Genomic DNA, 21,078 nt, shown 5'->3' with positions numbered 1-21,078 from the left:
CACGATACAAAATAACTCTAAAAGCAATTCACACACAAAGACTTGACTACAAACATCTTGCCTGTCAAGTCCTTGAAATAAAGCCGAATGTAAAATGTTTTGCACGTATTTGCTTGCTTAGCATAGGTCATTTGGATGCCAAAATACCCTAGTTAATTACTTGTTAACCAACGTAAACTTGGTAATAACAAACAACTTGTCTACAATCCACATGCTTTGTTACTTTTCTACTCTTGCCTGTCTATGCGGGTCGAGCCCGACTCATAGGCCACATTGCACTTGGGGTCCAACGCCCTAACCATCGATCACAGGGTCCAACGCCCTATTCACTAAGAGCGCATGTTGAATTTCAGTTCTCGGTGTTTTCTTGAACTCACAGCGAGTCGGAGCGGAATAATAACCGAAAGCGAACTGACTGGGATTCGACCATTTGTTATTTGTAATTTGTTGTATTATTTTGAGAGCATTGTAAGGATTTTACTTTGTACATTCATTCTGTAAGAATCCCGGTCAGTGAGCGAACGGTCTGAGAGTCGAACTAATCGAATCGGCCCAATACTTGCCCAGACAAAAGTAATCCCAAGATCTCGCGGTTCCGGTTCATGCAGGAATTCAACCATCATGGTTTGATGAACTGTAACGCAAGATAGTGAACTGATTCCCCGACATATGGACCTACTTCTCTCTCGGCTTCTCAACCAACATCGTTTAGTTCACCGAATTTTCGGTGTCAAAACGTGTAAGTCGAGTGCAACCTAATTCACGCGGTAAATAAATAAAACTACAAGCCTAGCAAGTTAGAGTACCGAAAGGGCGTGCAGGATATAGGCCCGCACGTAACGTGAACCCTCGAACTCGGACTTTCTAGTTTCGCATAATCAGTGCCTTAGCAAAACTAGGTGTATCATTACCCCTATACCCGAGCAACTCACCGGCCCTCGACCTTCGGATCGTAAATAGGTAGTGGCGACTCCTTCTCACGTATGTCAGTCACGCGTACCCCGGGAAGGTGGACATTCCCAAGCGGCGCGATTCGGTAACGCTCATGCAGACCCTGACGAGAGCACATTCGGGTTCGTACAGCTTGACGACTCCACTAGGGACACTTAGAGGGTTCGGGCTCATTCCCGCTTGCTTTGCTTGCCTGTTTATTTACTTCTTTATTTAAAGCGCTCGCATTACATATCACGTTAGCATTAGGTACCTATGGGTCGCGTCCCACGACCAATGTTAGGCAACCCAAGTTAGACAGGGGTTCGAAGTAGGGCTACGGCGCACAGTTTGACTGTCGCATAGGCCTTGAAAAGAATCTCGCCCGATTTCAAGGAATTCGCATCCTTGAGTCGGGAGCCCCGATCCCCAGTTGTTTTCCCAGTAGTAGCGAAACAATGCATAACAGGGACTGTCATGCTGGACCTAATTTGCCTTCATGTCGTCAATCGACCCAAAGTCGAGTCTTTGAGTCGGCCCCTAGTCATTTCTTTTAGGCGGGCCTTTTGCTATTTTTTAGAAAGAGAGCTGTACAATGTAAATAACCGTTGTTATAATTTTACTTTCTCGCACCTGCATGCATGTTTTTGAAAAATTAGGACATTGCATTGGTTCGATTTTAAACATTGAACCGACAGTCTTTTCCATCTAGGTAAGGATGGTCCGTCCGAGTCTTTGTCTGGGCTCGACTGCATCGTGCCACTGGACCAGCAGATCAATTGCATAAGGGAATACTCCACCCGGCTGACCAGGTTTACATCCGCAACATTACTAGCAGCTTGTCACTTTTCAGTGATCGCCCCATCGACCAGACGTTTCTGAGGAGAACCGTCAAGAGCCTAGACAAAGAAATAGCGTGTTTGAACGCTACGGTGGACTGGACGCGAGCAAATGCGCGAAAGGTCTCACATCTGTAGGACTAGTCGTCGGTAGCGTCTTCACCCCGTTCAGTCCTACGTAACGCTCACTCAGCTGCTGAACGCGATGGATTGTCGATTTAATGTTTAGATTCCTTTCAAAATCAAATGAGCCATCTTTGTAAAATGAGGAATTTGAATCAAATCGATGCAATGGCATTAGTATTTTGAAATTCATGCATTTCATGCATTCCATTCATTTAATTATAGTCTTGCACGTTTAATTTAGTGGATCTTTTTTTGCGCCCACACTAACACACTTGCGGATATAGGTAATCGCAACGGCGGTATCAAACCACTATCCCACTCGGCATCGACTAAGGATGGAGGAAATCGATCCACCAGTTCCTTCAGGAGAAGTTACCCCACCAACCTCAGTGCAGTTCCAATTGCTTACTACGTATGCTCCACCACCACCGACTCCAGCGAGGGTACAAGTAGGATATTCGGGTGCACCCTTGGTTTATCTCCTACCACCGGCTACTCCAAGTACATCAGTAGGGCCGGTGCCTCCACCGTATGTCCCGCCATCCATGTACATGCCACCGACTTCGGTGTCTCCAGTTTCACCATCTTCCAACGATGCTATGCGCATCACAATGCTTGAAGGAAAAGTTAACCAAATGGCCTCTGACATCGCTGAACTCATGGCCTTGCTTAGGGGACCAAACCGTGCTTCTTCGAGTTCCATCCCGCCTCAAGCACACGGGTAAATGTTTGATCCGTCTCTTTGGGTCCCGCCGACCCTTGTACCAGAGAGCGATGTTGTGACTATTCCTCCGCCAACACACTTCCCGGCGATTGTCCCACTGTTGACACACTTATGGGAGGTCTATCCGGCTATTGCTCCTCTTTCGGTAACACTTCTGGCAACTTTCCCTCCTCTGCCAATGATGGTGCCGATAATCGATCCAGCTATGCTTGCGCTTCCTTCGATGCCAATATCAGCTACAAGCCTCATCTACACTGCTCCTATGCCGACGATCTTCCTTGCAACAAGCACACATGCTCCTTCTCCCATCACTGAGCCATTTCCTTTCCCAGCTCCACAACCCTAAATAAGCCTTCCATATTGAACTCCATCGATCCTAAACATTCCTTACTATAACCCGGGCGCACAAGCTGTGGTTTCCCCTGAAGCTCCATTGACATATATTCTCCCTGCTGTGGAGACAGAATAGGAGCGCCGGATGAAACGAATGGAAGAGATGATGAAGGCCCTCTAGGAAAGTGACTATCGTTATGACACGAGTTACTTGGACCTAAATCTTTTTCCAGACATGAGATCGCCCCCAAAGATCAAGATTCTCAACTTTGATATGTATGATGGGACCACGGACCCAAAGCCACATCTGCAAGGCTATCGGAATCGCATGATGCCATACTGGGAATATGAGCAGCTCATGATTCAGACATTTTAGGAAAGTCTTAAAGGAGCAGCACTCAATTGGTTTACCTCTCTTAAAGCGACAGACATTCCTACCTGGGATAAACTCGCTAAGAAGTTCGTGTCCCAGTATGGCAACAATACTGGCATAGCTCCGTTCTATCTTGAGTTAAGTGTCATGGAAATGCAAGAGGAGCAATCCTTTGAGGAATATGCTACTCAATGGCGTGCTGAGGCAGCCAAGCATCGTCCTCTAATTGACGAAACCGAACAAATCCCGATTTTTCATGGGACCCTCAAGGGTGCATATTAATCGCACCTCCTGGGACACATGTCGTCTTTTAACTCGATGATAAAGGCTAACAAGAAGGTTAGCCTTGGGATTAAACTAGGAAGGATTGATCATCCGGTCAAAAAGGGAGAGGGTGAATCTTCCAAGAAGACAATCGCCACTGTTACATCCCCCCACAACAGGAAAGGCAGAGACGCTAACGTTGGCGTAGTGAACCCGGGGCAACCCGTCCATCAACAATATGCGGTTAATGTTGCTCTATCTTTTCCACCACCGTATCATCCTGCCCCACAACAACAATACCCAGCTCAATCGATTTACTACTTGGCTCCTCCCGCTTACGCACCTCTACAGGCCCCGCAGTCTTTCGGCCAGCAATATACTCCAGCCTTTCAAGTACAATCAAGCAGACCCCCGGCTTTGAGAACTCCTCAGCCGGCCCAGCGAGCCCCAACACCGCAAACCCAGCAAGGTAACAGAGGCTAGGTCAGGCCTCGACCTCAGTATCCACCACTTCCTTTTCCTCAGTCGAAATATTCTGTCAACTCCTTGCGGTTGGAAAGATCATCTCGGAAGCCCCCAATGCGAATTTCAATCCTGCAAATCAGGACCAGAGCCTTCGTTATGAGTACCACATGGGTGCTCCAGGACACATGACCGATAACTGTTACATCCTCAGGGGCAAGCTGCAGGCACTGATTGACAAGAAGTTGCTCTCATTCAAAGAGGTGAAGCCACCAATCGTCCAAGTCAATCCTCTCCCTGACCACGGCTCCAACTCAGGCCCGACTGTCAACATGATCGGCGCCTACCCCCTCGGAAAGGATGGGACCAAGAAAGAATAGAAGGCCTCCCCATGAGGCTACTTGTGTATATAGCGTTCCCCGCATGTTGGCGAAGCTATAAGCCACACGACGGAAAAATGATCTTTTTGTTATTGCACAGACTTTAATAAAATCCCTTGCACATATTCTGAATTTCTACGTCCATGATTCCTTACATCCCTAATCTTTTCAAGACATTTTTGCATTTTGAAGCAAATTACTTTTATTTCCAGGTTCATCCTAAGTCCAAAATCGACTTGGATTCAAATTTATCTAAGCGATACTCCGAATGATGAATATAATCTTTCCATTGCAAAGGCCACAAGCGGCAAGCTCCATAAACAGAGCATAAACCAGCCTCCATCCAATGAATGGATCCCGCCCATCTCTATGGCGGTTGCCAACTAGCCATTGGGAGTAACACATGCATTCTCCCTTAAACTCTCTTTTGCTTTCTTTCAAGTGCATTTCCAAATGAACTCCCAGCAGGAACAAATTCCTCAAGAGGCATTATGACAATTCTAATGATACTCCATTAGCTATGTCGAGCCTATTCGACTTGCTTGTCCTCATGGGATCCGACTCCTTGAGCCTTCCCTAGGACGGCTGCGTAAGCCCATCTACAACTGGGAAAATACGGTTATGCGGCCCCCAATTACGGTCTAATCACTCTAGGGTGCTAATGACCAGAATCCCGGAAACAAATGTCATCTGCAAGCGGCACCTCATGAGTCACGCGCCGGACGAAAGGGATTTTCCCATGGGCCCACTCTACATTTCTTACAATATATTCCACCGCATAATCGCCTGACACACCATCTTCCTTGTCGATTTTCACAGGGACATGCTGGTCGTAGGCGAAGAGCAATGCACAGGTTCGCGCCTCATTGAGAAATCGTCTCGAACCCTTTCCTTATACTTCAACGAGGGAGGTGTCTGACGATGAGGTACCCCCTACGAAGCTGAAGATGAGGATAATCGAAAGAATCACTCAGCATTGATGCAACCGTCTTCCTCGAACGTCCAGCGGCTTCACCAGCGTGTACCCTTGAAAAGGCACGCGTTACAATAACAACAAGATATGGTTGGGGACAACGATCGCACAAGGCACCTGTCACGAGCCACTTCAACAAATGAAGACCGGGGCATCCTCGTCCAACATTTACACCGGGGCAACCTAGGTTGACCACTCCTGCGGGACAATTCTGCATTTTCTTTTCCTAGACGATAGGAGAAATTCACCTGTAATTGCAAATGACACGAAGTTCGGCTCCCGAGTGCACAAGAGTCAAACTTTCAAGAAAGCCAGCCCTCGCAAAATGGGGTTGGGATAGTAAGATGCAACAAATCTTTGCGAGGAGAAGCACACCAAAATGACCTCGACAATGTAAAGTTGAGGAATCTCAGCAAATTCAAGGGGCACAAAACAAACCCCACCTGCAAGAAGAAAAAAATAGAGCGGAAAGAAGCGGGAAAAACCCGCCAGCAAAACAGAGAAGAAAGAAGGAAAAGAAGCGAAAAAAACCTGCCAACGAAGAAAACAAGGCACTGCCGAGATTTAAAACTATGGCACCGCCAATCCGAACAAATCAACAAATCCCAACAAAAAGTGGAGCAGCAGACATAACTCCTCGATGGAGACAAGACACAATGCACTTGGAGGTCGAGTCCTTCGAATCCTTTGCCTTTGCAAGCTCGAGAGATAAAATAATTGAGCCTGTTAGGTCGAGAACTCCTTTTAAGGGGGCAGTCTAGACAAAAACTAAGGCAAAATATATGTGCGGCCCCCAGGTGGGTGACCGTGGCAAAATGTTAGGTTGAGAGGTGCAGCCCCGAGGTGGGTGATCGTAGCAAAAGGAGAGCAAAACGAGAGCTAGATAAAATGACCCCCTAGTCCCTCACACATCATGCGAACTAGGGATTCCCAAGGAAGTGGCCAGGTTATCTATTCCGACACGATCCCTGATCGATGCTCCAACATAGCTCAACCGTCTAGCACGGATTCTCCCTCAAACACAGTGGGCAAACCAAGCACCCCATCTAAGCCATTCAAGATAACCTACACAACAGAAGGATGGACGAAAATGGGGGTACATCTCGCTGCAGGCGTGAATTCGTGTATCCTTTTAGCCTTGGGCAACGTGCTCCCCAAGTTTTCTCTTTTCTCTTTATCTTTGCATAACTCCAAATAGGTCACAACCACACTTCAATCGGCTACCACAAAACTAAAATCCCAAACATTCATCTCCGAAAGTCTAGTCATAGTACTTTGGAATCAATTTGGGACGAAAATTCCCATGTGGATCACAAATGCAGCCGCCCTACGACATCTTGATGAGAAAGGTCCAAAGCCGACGGGCACGTCGAATAGCCAATAGAGTTGCACGGGCATCGTCGGGAAAGTCTCAATATGCCCATGCATGGTCAACAAGAGTCCTTGGAGGCCTCGCATCGATGCCTCCGAAAACGGGACCCCCCTGCACTGTCAGAAAAAATAATCTTCATGGGTCATTCAAGCGACCCGAAACTGAAGATCTCTGCGCCACAATAGCGCTCTTTTTGGTGCTCACCTGTGTCTATCACTTATTGGTATTTCTCACATGATTTACTAATAATGCCAGGATCACAAGTACTTCAAGCAACAAGAACTACGGCGGACTCTGATTCCCGGTTCCATGGGATACATAGGTGCTCATCTCCAGAGCTCGAGTCGCACGTCACAAAATATCGATCTTTGGCAGATCAGCATCCTCTGGACAACCTCTTCCCTAAGGACACTCAGCGCGCTCCATTATCACGATTAATGGAGAGTCTTGCCTACCTCTGTGGGTGAACCACTCGCGGTTCTCACTCTCCCATGCGACAAGGCAAGTTGCAGTTCCGAGAGTCAGTCCAAGCCTCAGCACTGCTCCCTTACATCCACACTCAGAAACAACTGGGGCATCCCCAATGCAAACATAGGGTCATCTCGCACTTCCTATACAACTTAGGGTCATCCCGCACTTCCTGCGCTACATAGGATCATCCCGCGCTTCCTGCCCAACTTAGGGTTATCCTGCACTTCCTGCGCTACATAAGATCATCCCGTGCTTCCTACGTTACATAGGATCATCTCGCGCTTCCTGCGCAACTTAGGGTCATCCCGCACTTCCTGCGCTCACCCTTTAGGATCATCCTGCGCTTCCTGCGCTTTCTGCTTTCATCCTACGCTTTGCACACTCCAAGCACAACATGTGTCTAGCATGACAACTGCTCTACCGATTGTCCTTCCTGCACAACTAGAGCACAGTTCAAACCTAGCACAACAGTTACTTACCCTCGTGCTTACAACAACTCGCGCTTCCTGCGCACACGGGGATCATCCCCACTTTACCTTTATGCTAATATGCATCTGGCACATCCGAGATCATCTTGGTATTTGCTTGTCTACTAGCTTACTACTTGGACAGCCGGGATCATCTCGAATGTTGTCATTTCGCATCTGGCATATCCGAGATCATCTTGGCATTGCTTGTCTATCTGCTTACTACTTTGGCAGTCGGGATCATCCCAACTATTGTCCTTTCACATCTGACATATCTAAGATCATCTCGGCATTGCTTGTCTATCAGCATACTACTTTGATAGTCGGGATCATCTCGACTATTGTCCTTTCACATCTAGCATATCCGAGATCATCTCGGCATTGCTTATCTGTCAGCTTACTACTTTGACAGCCGGGATCATCCCAACTGTTGTTCTTTCACATCTGGCTCATCCGAGATCATCTCGGCATTGCTTGTCTATTAGCTTACTACTTGGACAGCCGAGATCATCCCGACTGTTGTCCTTTCACAATTGGGCACATCCGAGATCATCTCGGTATTGCTTGTCTATCAGCTTACTTGCTTGGACATTCAAGATCATCCTGATTGTTATCCTTTCACCCATTCCTTGCACAACTTCAAGCTTCAACTTCATTCTTCCCGGCATAATCCAAATACGAGGAGAGGAAATGGCCAGCGGAGGTGCCTAGTAACTACCGGGGACCAAAACCGGGTTCTTCTTCAAGTTTTTGGCTGAATCCTCTATCTGAACATCCAGCAAAAAAGGGGCAACTGTCAGCACCCCATTTTGGCCTACCAGTTTAAACAACAACATTAGTAGCGATTCAGCTCACGACTCGAGTATCGATACAAAAGAAGGCTCAATAGAGCAATCAATTGCTATTCACCCTCAAGTCAACAAAGACAAGTAGATGATTCAAGCTTAAGACAGAAGAACTTCCAAAATCATCCAGCAACAGACTGAACAAACAATGAGCCCAAACAACTTCTACACCGACATTTTCAGAATGTAATACAAACAGTGCTATTTTCTACTGGTTCACTCGACCATCAGAAAATAGTCAATATTGAGCTTCAAAAATCTCTCGCGGTGCCAAATAGATGAAAATTGTCTTTAATCACATTTCGCAGATCATCAGCTCTATACAGAGCAATTTTTCGCATACAGACAACTTTTTAGTGGAAGTACAAAAATGCATGTTCATCAGAGAAAAGTTAATGTTCGATGTCGGACACAGTCATACCCCGCAATGCTACAGATCATGAGCATCGCTTCATATCGCTACTCGGAAGTTCCACAGACTCCTCGAATGACTCCCGAGTGATAGAAGAAGCATACCTTTCAGTGGAAATGGGTAATCAAAGACTGGTTTGACGAAACATCGGCAAACGAAGTTAGCCATGCATTGCCCCGAAAACTACAGCGGACAGATGCAATTGGGCAAATTAGATTGCAGAATCCCTTTTAGTTTCCCGAATGACATCCGAAGAGCAGAAAAGACCGTTTTTAACGGAAATTCATAACCGGAGGTTCTTTTGGCAGAAACTCGACGCCAGAAAACTACCCTACACAGTGCTAGAGATCCCAACACTCAGTGTGAAATCGTTAGATTGAACTGCACAATTCATTTAGGACTCTAGTGGAAATGGGTAATCAGAGATTGGTTTGACGAAACATCGGCAAACGAAGTTAGCCATGCATTGCCCCGAAAACTACAGCGGACAGATGCAATTTGGCAAATTAGACTGCAGAATCCCTTTTAGTTTCCCGAATGACATCCGAAGAGCAGAAAAGACCGTTTTTAACGGAAATTCATAATCGGAGGTTCTTTTGGCAGAAACTCGACGCCAGAAAACTACCCTACACAGTGGTAGCGATCCCAACACTCAGTGTGAAATCGTTAGACTGAACTGCACAATTCATTTAGGACTCCAGAATAGTGTTTTTAGGATCTCAGATACGTTTTTTCAATCCTTCGAGGTCTGTTCTCAACGAACAGAGATAGCAGTGATCTCCGGCTTGCCCAAGCAACACAGGAAAGAATTTGAGAAATCTGGCTGCGGACTCCTAGGACGTCTCCGGCTTCACATTTGCAATACCGGCTTAAGGGTCAATTATTTAGTCTGATTGACAATGCACGTCAAAATGACCAACGCGGAATGCAGACACGAGATACGTTCTCAGGAACAGCTAACTTTGCTCTGATCGCCTAAAACAAGTAAAATCGGCATTCGAGCCCTAAAACCACTCGAACATTTTCTTATGCAAAATGGGCAATCTTTGGCTCATTTGAATCGTTTTCACGCGCATATCGCTAATTCGACGATCATTTTGAGTCACGGGCTTCTAATACGCGATCAATCGAGACCCGAACTTCATCCCTACCTCATGACCCTTGGGGTCCAGGACCGGTCATGGGCAGCCTCATCTTGCCCTTAGCCACCCTCCAGGTGTTCTTGCTCAACTTGCCCAAGAGATATCTAAGTGTTCTTCTTCTACACTCCAACTTCCCATCCATCTCCATTAATGCTTCTTGGATCTTCTTCATCAAGATACTTGGTGGAGATTCATCTCCATCCCCCGTTAGCAAATTCGGATCCCCCTAATCCTTGCCCTTAATTGCACTTAAGCTTACCTATATATACCCTTTAAGTCATTAAGCTTAATGACACACCTTCAAGCATCATCTCTCTAACATTTCTCACTCAACAAATGCTCTCTAACTCCCCTTATTTTCAGCATACCAAAACCAAGCTTTAGCTCGGCCATTTCCAAGCAAAAACCCTCAAAACTTAGGTCGGAAACATGGTGATCATCACCCCGACTTAAATCCAAACTTGACCAAACTTCATATCACACATGTTTTCGACCCTCTCAATCCATTTTCGAAGTTAGATTTTCAGTTTGAAGCCTCTAAGCTATAGAACCAGCCTAGTACAGAACCGGGACAGTTTTGTGTCCAGTTGGGTCAGTTTTTCAATCCGATTTCTCCAGGCCTTACGGGTCGGTTTGAGCTGCCATGACCCATCAGCCACCTTCACACATGATCTAAGAGAGTCTAGGAGTCGATAAATACCGAGAAAACCCGCTGGTTTTAACCCAGCAAGAAGATTCATCCTGACTACTCAGTCGGGTCGGATTTCCTAACTGTCTTTACTTTTTCCTTACAGATTAGGTCGACCCGATATCTTTTTCTTCAAACGACCACCACAGCCACCTCTGAGGTTCTCTTAGGAGTCGGGAGCCACCGACCTTGCAGCAAAATACCATCGGGAGCCACCGTTGTGACGTCCGACCCGAAACTTGCCCAATCGGGTCTGTTCCTGGGCGTGCTCTGTTTTTTCTAATCCTTGCAGGGCTATACGGATCAACTCGAGACTCTTCTCACAAAACGACCACCACAGCCACCTCTGGAGGTCTCTTAGGAGTCGAGAGCCACATACCTTGCAACAAAATACCACCAGGAGCCTTCGGGAGAGCCGTTTCTTTTCGGACTGTCAGTCAGGTCTGTTTTGACCAAGTCCGGTCTGTTTCTGCTTTGCTAACTCGACTTTACTCTTGATTTCTGGAAATCTACACGTGCTCTCCCTCCGAAACCACCGCAGGGACGTTAAGCATCCTCTTGGCTATCCGGAACATCCAAGTAGTCTCCGAAAAGCCACCCGAGCCGTCCGAACCGGCCTGTTTTCTCTCGGGTGCCCAGTCGGGTCTGTTCTGCCATTTAGATCTGTGCAAGCCAAAACAGCCCGAACTCGACCCACCAGTGGTCCAACTCGACTTCCAACGGTCCCATCCTGCATCCCAGGACTAGGTACAATGATTACCGACTTATAGGGGTTATGACTTTTACATTTTCTTACGTTTTGTGGGGCAATAAGGCGGTTTAATACCGATTTACATACAACATCATGATTTTATGCATTTTCCATGTTATATTATGCATGCTTATTAACATATTGCATACTAGCATGTCGGGAAATGTTTAAATCGAAGTCGAGGAGACCGTTTTAAACCGGAACGATCAAGGAAGCTTACAGTTTCCCTTTGAGGAAAGGTGATCGCGAGTCTTTTTTTGGTTCTTTGGGTTATAACCGATTTCTTTGCCCCGATTTAAGTTGTTTCCCGAATTTCTATATTTTTCTCGCATCCATGAGGTCGGTATCGTTTTATCTATTCCCTAAATAACATGTTTGTGCATGTTTGTGTGTTTAAATATATTTTCTAAGATCATGACGATACCGACTTTGTAAAACCATGTTATTTATCTTGCTTAACGTCTGAACATGCGAGAAATAGTCGAAATCGGGTTAGAAAGAACGCTTAAAACCCAAAACGGGTCAAGAAAGCTCACGGCTATCCTCAAGAGGAAAGGGCCGAGAACTCCTTGACCGTATTCGGGTCAAAATTGGCCTCTTTACCTCGATGAAATCTATTTCTCGGATTTTGTGCAATCATATTTTCAATATCATCGCAAATCCTGCATTACACTCCCTTTTAAAATGTTATTTTCCAAACAAAATGTATAGATTCATGTATCAATGACTCTTTCGAGTCCATTTGGGTTCCGAGGGTATTTTGGTCATTTTGACCAAATTTTCCTCGACTTTACTGGACCCATCTTGGTCGCCATGTCATGAATTGTTTTCATAAAATTAAGCTTTTTGGGTATTCATGCTCCATTCAGTGGATCAATTCATGATCTGTCTAATTGTCTGTAACCCGTACATTTACTGCATTCGGCAATAACTCATAATATAATCCACAAACGGGTTAATCAGGACGTTCACATGATCAAATCCACTTGACATTAATAAATCTCGCATGAATTGGTCATTAATTAATAACTCGCGTCGACAAGTTGTAAATGACGTTAGTGCCCTTTTCGAAACTTGCATATTTCAAAACCCGAACACACGATTCGATGTAGCACGGACGTCTAGGAAGAGCTTGCGTGTCTAGACTTGAGTTTCTACCTGATTTCAGGTAACACGGGTCGGGACATAGAAAATCTTACTAGATCACTTCCGAATAGATTGATTGTTTCTTTGACTTTTTCGGGGTTCTTGCACAACCCTGGACAATCCAAAGAATTGGTCGACACCAGCTACAGGCCGAGGTGGCTCGTACTGCGTTGTTTCCCTTTTCTGAAAATCATTTTCAAGTCATGGGCAAAATCATCTTTTCACAATTTAGGGACACCCCTAGGAATTCAACCATCATGGTTTGATTAACTGTAACGCAAGATAGTGAACCGATTCCCCAACATATGGGCCTACTTCTCTCTCGGCTTCTCAACTGACATCGTTTAGTTCACTGAATTTTCGATGTCAAAACGTGTAAGCCGAGTGCAACCTAATTCACGCGGTAAATAAATAAAACTGCAAGCCTTGCAAGATAGAGTATCGAAAAGGCGTGCAGGATATAGGTCCGCACGTAACGTGAACCCTCAAACTCAGACTTTCCGGTTTCGCATAATCAGTGCCTTAGCAAAACTAGGTGTATCATTACCCCTAGACCCAGGCAACTCACCAGCCCTCGACCTTTGGATCGTAAATAGGTAGCGGCGACTCCTTCTCACGAGTGTCCGTCATGCGTCCCCCGAGAAGGTGGACACTTCCAAGCCGCGCGATTCGGTCGCGCACTTGCAGACCCTGACGAGAGCACATTCGAATCCATACACAATTCATTCGCCAATTCGATTTGTTAAATCCAATGATCAAATTCAGTAAATTTAATTTAATTTAATTTTCGATTAATTTGACTTGTGTCGTAAATCATCTAATCTCCATTAGATGATACTTGTCTCATAATTTTTCTATTGATCCAGTCATCATGTGTGACCTTGTATGTTCCAAATTACGTTGACAATAATATTGAAATCTCCAATTCAACATTACAAATAGTGAGCCGCATTTAGCAATGCATCACTGCTACCCAAGTAATCGGGAAGTCATTACTGACGAACCTATGGACTATGTTACCGTGCAACATGTTCCCTTTGTCCTCTATATTTCGATTGAGCCCAAAGCATGGTCATTTTCATTCTTGTATGGTTCAATCTCATTTCTTGGTTAAGGGTAAGTTTGTCAGAGCAAATGAGTCGATGTCTTTATATCGACTCATTTGCGTATGCGCATATACTTTCAGACTTTACCCACCAAGAGGCCCAATGAGATATCGCTCACCATGTTCTGCGACATTACTCAATCACTTCCTTTATAACCATCCTGTATATGGCATAGCATGTAGGAATCAATGATGACCTCCAATTAAAGGACATATGCATTATAATCACTATGAGATTTGCTAATGACAATTTCGTAACGACCCATGTAGCAGTCTAATGGCGGGTTAGTCCAATACGCATTACCCTTAATACATACTTGTGGTGTGACTTGATGTCTATATATCCATGATCTATGAGATTTGGTCATCAATCACCACCACACTAGTCTCGCTGCATTACCGTTGTCCTAGTTAATGATAATGCTTCAACCAAGAATGTTTAGGAATAGTATTCATTATTAATAGGATCTCACAATCAAGTCATACTTGATGCCTATCGAACCTACTATTCCAATGACATTATTGTGTAAACTGATAGCACAACCACATGATAACAGAAATGTCTCATGGTATATAAATGCTATAATCCAGAATTGCTAACAGATTGCCTCAAGGCGCACACCAATCCCAATAATCTCCCCCTTGCACTAGAGTCAATATGATATCTCCATTATGCCCATAGACTTAGTACGAACCTCTAGCTTGCGCTTTGCAAGAGGTTTCGCAAGTGGGTCTGCAATATTCCCATCCGTTGGTATTCTGCATATCTTCACATCTCCCCTTTCAACAATCTCTCGAATGAGATGGAAGCGCCTAAGTATATATTGGGGTTGCTGGAAAGATCTGGGTTTCCTAGCCTGCGCAATGGCTCTATTGTTGCTCAACAGAAGTCCACTAGGTTTCCTATGCTAGGAAACATGTCAAGTTATGTTACGAGTTTTTTTTTTTTTTTTTTTTTTTATCTAAATAGCTTTCTTTGCAGCACTAGAGGCAGCAATATACTCAGCCTCTATGGTAGAATTGGCCACTGTCTCCTGCTTGGAACTCTTTCTAACTTACAACACCTCCATATAGGCAGAACACATACCTTAACTGCGATCTGCGATCGTCCTTATCTGACTGGAAGCTAGCATAGGTGTAACCCTTTACAATGAGCTCATCTTTGCTTCCATACACAAAGATAATATCATTTGTCCTTCGTAAGTACTAAATGATGTTCTTTACAACAATATGGTGTCTCACACCTAGATTCGCCTGGTACCAACTTGTCATGCTCAAAGCATTCAAGACATCCAGTTGAATGCATAACATGGAATACATGATAGATCCAATGGCTGACACATATGGAATCCTACTCAAAACCTTTGAAAGACACTGAGCCTTTGAAAAGCTTATGCCTTCAACATAGGTAGCAATTCTTTCATAGAATCTTGCATATTAAAGTGCCTCAGCGCTTTATCTATGCATGCACTATGACTTAGGCCGAGCAATCTCCTGGATCTATCTCTATAGATCCCGATACCCATCACGTAGATTGCTTTGCCAAAATCATTCAAGGAGAAATATCTTCTCAACCTAGTCCTTACAGACTGCAAGGAAGAGATGTCATTCCCGATCAAAAGCATGTCATCTATATACAACATTGAGAAGACTTTCATGCTCTCACTAACCTTCTTGTATGCACAGAACTCATCTTCATTCTTGACGAAGCCAAACTCTTTGACTATGTCGTCGAAAGGGAGATTCCAATTTCTTAGTAAGATCCTTATGGATTTAAGTATAGCCACTGGGGAAATGTTTCGTCATAGTCTACATTATGAACTTATTTGAAACTTTTAGCCACCAATAGGCTCCTTAAACGTAATCACATACCGTCCATGTCGATTTTCTTCTTAACAACCCATTTACACCCCGATGGGCTTAACTCTTTAGGTGGATCAACCAAAGTCCATACTTGGTTGCATACATGGACTCAATCTCAAATCTATGGCCTCAAGCCATTTCTCAGAGTCTAGGGCTGTCACGGCTTTCGCATAGGTCGTAGGCTCATCATTATCTACGAGCAATACGTCGTTCTCTTGAGTCATGAGAAATCCATATTTCTCAAGCTCATGACATATCCTACCTGACCTAAATGGCTCCTTTGTTACTTGAGCAATCGTCTGTTCCACAACATATTATAGAACATGCTCTTCATCTGCATCCATCGATGGTTTAGTGTTACTCGAGAAGTGAACTTCCTTAAGTTTTATCTTGCTCCCACTAGTTCCAAAAAAGATAAACTTTCCTCTAAGGAACAGATATGCATGAGCGACAAACACTTTACCCTCGATGGGATGATAGTAACCTATAATTTGCTTAGGATACTCAAAGTAACACTTATTCATAAAGACGCATTGGGACATTCCCAAACCATATCTCATATGGTATCATTTTATCCAATTTCGATTAAGCAAGGTCTAGTATGAGAGTGATTGTCTGTAGAGTAAATCCCCATAAGGAGTTAGGTAAGTTCGTATGACATATCATAGACCAAACCATATCTCATAAGATTTGATTCCTCATTCTAGCAACACCATTCTACTGCGGTGTTTTAGGAGTTGTGAATTGGGACAATGTCCCTTACTGATAAGGGATGATTTGTCCATGAAATGGTTACAATTTAAATTTGGTTTTATGTTGTTTTCATGGTATTTGATGCTTGGATGACAGTTTCTAGGAAAACTTGTGAGAGAAAAGAATTGGAGGCGATTTGATGCATGTTCGGGATGAATTGGAGACCATTGAAGTATCAAGATAGAACTTGCAATGATCCAAGGGCTTCTAGTTAGTGGTGCACCACGTGCACAACCGATCCGAGAGGGAGTTCATAAATAATCCTCAATTTATTTGCAAATCCAAGGATTCCCTTTTAGTTACAATGGGAGTTTATATGAAATCTTTAAAGATATGTTCATTATTATTTCCTATTTTTGAGGGAGATATATAAACTTTAAGGATCATCTAGGTTTAGGGTTTTTTAGTTTTTTTTGGGAAGAGAAACTTGGAAAAGAAGCGGGCAGTTCCTGAGTGTTCTTCCAACGATCGTCAATTTTCATGGATTCCTGCATAGCCATGTGTGGCTAATTCGTTTCATTTGACTTGAGAATGGAAACCTCATTGTTTGGTTGTGAGGAGCAGGTTTTAATATTTCGATTTCAGCATTTATTCATTCTTGGATATCATCGTTACAAGTATTCTCTCATGGTTGTGAATATGATATTTGTAAGTTAGCTTATCGACGACTACTACGGTGTTTGTAGAAATGATTCGAAGAAAGACTAATTAGGAACGAATAGTAGTTGCTGCCCTAATTGGTTAGAGAATGATAGAACGAATCAATTAATTGACGAATCGATTAATCGCTCGGGTTAAGGCATCCTTGTGCTTAAAGTCGTTGCTTAGTTAATAAGGGAATCGGTCGATACCTTGTTAACTAGTTGATGAACTTACTAGTTAAACGGTGTTTTGACTAGTTAGAATTTAGATACTAGTTGATTCCTTATGGTCGCAGGATCTCGATTCTTAGATGCTAAAATTTACATTCTGATGCTTCCATGATCAACTAAACGCTAGGTGGTTTTCAAACTCAAGTCATACGTCTTCCGATTATTGATTACTCACTATCCCTTGCACTTTTAAATTGTTTTTGCTGCAATTTAGTTTCCTGATTATCAAAATTACCCTTTCGTTACTTTTGCTAGCTCATTGGTTTAGAGAATTCTTTAGCCTCCTATGGGATTTGGACTCGGCTTTCACCCTGTTCTTACTTCAAGCTTTGGGGAAACCAATTTTATTTTGGGGGTTTCGACAGGCCTTGCCAAAATTTGGCATTGTTACCAGGGAGACAACTTAATTCACTTAACTGTTGAGCTAATATATGCCATGTTCTTCTCGTATAGGTGAACTTATCTTTGATCCAGAGATCGAGAAAACCACAAGGGCGAATCGGAGAGCCAAAAGGCTAGCCGACAGGCTAGTGCAGCCAACCTCTTCTTCTAGCGACAATAAGAGTGAAGAAGAACAAAAACTAACTCCAACCATAATGGCTAGAGAACGAACATGGAGGGAGCTAGTAGCTCCCAACTTGAACCAGCAACCATTGTGTATTACATACCCAGAAATAGAGGCCGCCTTCGAGCTGAAATCAGGGCTAATACACCTTCTACCAACCTTCCAAGGACTTTTAGGAGATGACCCACAGAGACATCTCAAGGAGTTCCACACCGTGTGCTCCACGATGAAACCCCGATGGGTGACGGATGAGTAGATTAATATGAGAGCCTTTCCTTTTTCCTTAGCTGACGAGACCAAGTGTTGGCTCTATTACTTACCGCCGGGGTCCATCGCTACATGGAATGATCTAAAGCAACAATTTATCGAGAAATTCTTCCCAACTTCGAGGCTAGGCACCATTAGAAAGCAAATCGGTACCATTCGACAATTTTTGGGCGAGACGCTATATGAATATTGGGAGCGGTGTAATCAATTTTGCGAGAGCTGCCCCAATCATCATATCTCATACCAGCTCCTGCTCCAATATTTCTATGAGGGTTTGTTCCCTATGGATAGAACCTTATTAGAGGCAGCAAGTGGAGAAGCGTTAGAGGATAAAACGTTGCATAAAACTTGAGATTTGATCTCTATAATGGCAGCTCATTCTCAAAAATTCGGAGGTAGAAGATTCAGTTTTCAAGAAAGTGAACGAGGTGGGAAGCTCGAACCTAGAAGGCTAGATATTCGAATTAACAACTCTGATGAGGCAAGTGGTATTGGGTCAAGTACAGAGCATCAAGACATGTGGCATATGCTTCCTTCAAGGCCACGCCACCAATGCTTGCCCATAGCTACAGGATGAACCTGATCCCAAGAAAATGCCATCACCGGGTTCTCAAATCAACAAAGGCGGTACGATCCATACTCCAATCAGTACAATTCGGGATGGAGAGATCACCCCAATTTGAGATATGGACAGGAGAATCAGCAACCACCACCACAAGCTTTCAGATATAAGAAACTCGATCCTCCACATAATTAGGAATCAAACTCTTTGACATCATTGGAAGACCTCATCAAGAGCTTAGCAACTAGCACCCTTTCATTTCAAAATGAAGCAAGGGCGAGTATTGAAAATCTGGAGAATCAAATGTCTCAATTCGCCACCACTGTAAGCAAACTAGAAGGGGCAAAAGGGAAGCTACCATCATAAACGAAAATAAACCCAAGGGATAATGTAAGTGCAATCACTCTAAGGAGTGGGAAGGTGTTTGAACCTGCAGCTCCTTCTCAAAATCGGGCACAAGATAAATTTGATGAAAACGAAACAAGGAAAGAGAAGTCGGCCGACGGGACGAAGGAAGACAGCAGTAATACTCCCATCCATAAGATAGTCATTCCTCCACCATTCCCGGGTCGATTCGCGAGAGTTAACAAAGAGGAAGCGGAACAAGAAATTCTTGAGACCTTCCGGAAGGTAGAAGTGAATATTCCTCTACTCGACTCGATCAGGCAGGTGCCCAGATAAGCTAAGTTCCTCAAGGAACTATGTACCAACAAGAGGAAGTTGAGCAAGGGCGAAAAAATAAGTGTGGGGAAGAATGCATCGGCCGTCATCCAAAGGAAATTGCCATAGAAGTGCAAGGATCCAGGTATGTTTACCATTCAATGCACTATAGGTAAGAAAAGAATTGAGAAGGCCATGCTAGATCTAGGTATATCCATAAATGTCATGCCATTATCCATTTACAGGACTTTGAATTTAGGGCCTTTGAAGGACACTAGAATCATCATTCAGCTTTCTGATAGGTCTAATTCATACCCTGAGGGAATGATTGAAGATGTGTTAATTAAGGTCAAGGAATTCAGCTTTCCCGTAGACTTTTATATCATTGACATGGGTGACACGCACAATTCTAACTCATCACACATTTTGCTTGGAAGGCCATTCATGAAAATGTCCCGAATAAAAATCAATGTGCATAATGGGACACTTTCTTTAGAATTTGATAGAGAAACGATTACATTCAACATATTCGATGCTATGAGACATCCGGATACTTTGGAATCTATATCTTATGTTGAAGCAATTGATTTGTTTGTTCGAGATGTGGCAGAACAGATTTTTATGCAGGATGAGGTCGATTGGGCAATCCAACAAAGCAATGATGACTATGATGCCCAATTAGAAAAAGATGGAAGAGCAAAGGATTCAATTTGGCCCTTAAAATCACTTATAGATGTGTCAAGAAGGTTTGAAAGTTCAGTTTTACCGTTACCGACCTCCAATGATCGGATTCTCCCTTCTATTGTGCAGGCCCCCAATTTAGAATAAAAGAGGCTTCCAGAGAACTTGAAGTACGTTTACTTGGGTAAAGAGGAGACCTTACCAGTCATCATCTCAAAGGAACTAACAAGGGTGCAAGAAGAACAACTAATTCAGGTTTTGAAGGAGAACCAAATAACCATTGGATGGACGCTTGTAGATATCAAAGGCATAAGTCCCTCTGTGTGTATGCACCTAATCATATTAGAGAAAGATGCACAATCAAAGCGAGACCCACATAGGAAGCTTAATCCGACAATGAAGGAAGTTGTTATGAAGGAAATACTTAAGCTTTTGGACTTAAGAATTATCTACCCCATATCAGACAGCCAATGGGTAAGTCCGATACATCTTGTTCCTAAGAAAACAAGATTCACCTTGGTGAAAAATGAGCGGGATGAGCTGGTTCCGACAAGAGTGCAGAACGGGTGGCGAGTGTGCATCGACTACCAGAAACTTAATGCGGCTTCCAGGAAATATCACTTTCCTTTGCCTTTTATCGATCAGATGCTTGAAAGACGCACTGGTAACTTATACTTATGTTTTCTCGACGGGTATTTGGGATATTACCAAATAGTGGTAGCACCAGAAGACCAAGAGAAAACGACTTTTACCTGCCCGTTCGGTACTTTTGCTTATCGTCGTATGCCTTTTGGATTGTGTGATGCCCTTGGAACATTTCAATGTTGCATGATGACTATCTTTTCTGACATGATATAGAACTGCATAGAAGTGTTCATGGATGATTTTACAGTCTGTGGTGATTCTTTTTTATCATTGTTTGGCTAACCTGTCTAAGGTCTTGCACCGTTATATTGAGTTGAACTTAGTACTTAACTATGAGAAATGCCACTTTATGGTGACTCGTAGTATAGTTCTAGGTCATGTGATATCTTCTAGAGGCATTGAGGTTG

General features: G+C 43.8%; 1 protein-coding gene across 1 annotated transcript; it reads left to right on the top strand.

Moving 5' to 3' along the window:
* The first annotated feature begins 2,230 nt into the window (after window positions 1-2,230).
* LOC116200495 (extensin-like) lies at window positions 2,231-2,620 on the top strand. The gene has a single exon (XM_031531345.1). The coding sequence runs from the start codon at window positions 2,231-2,233 to the stop codon at window positions 2,618-2,620; it is 390 nt and encodes a 129-aa protein (XP_031387205.1).
* Window positions 2,621-21,078: the final 18,458 nt, after the last annotated feature.

This window comes from Punica granatum, chromosome 3, assembly GCF_007655135.1.
Source record: "Punica granatum isolate Tunisia-2019 chromosome 3, ASM765513v2, whole genome shotgun sequence".
Taxonomy (NCBI): Eukaryota; Viridiplantae; Streptophyta; class Magnoliopsida; order Myrtales; family Lythraceae; genus Punica; species Punica granatum.
Note: the sequence above shows the minus strand (reverse complement) of the source record. Positions and strands in the feature narration are given on the sequence as shown.

Bases quoted from the DNA above. Each gene is read 5' to 3' on its own strand.
- LOC116200495 (XM_031531345.1), top strand. From the start codon at position 2,231: ATGGAGGAAATCGATCCACCAGTTCCTTCAGGAGAAGTTACCCCACCA.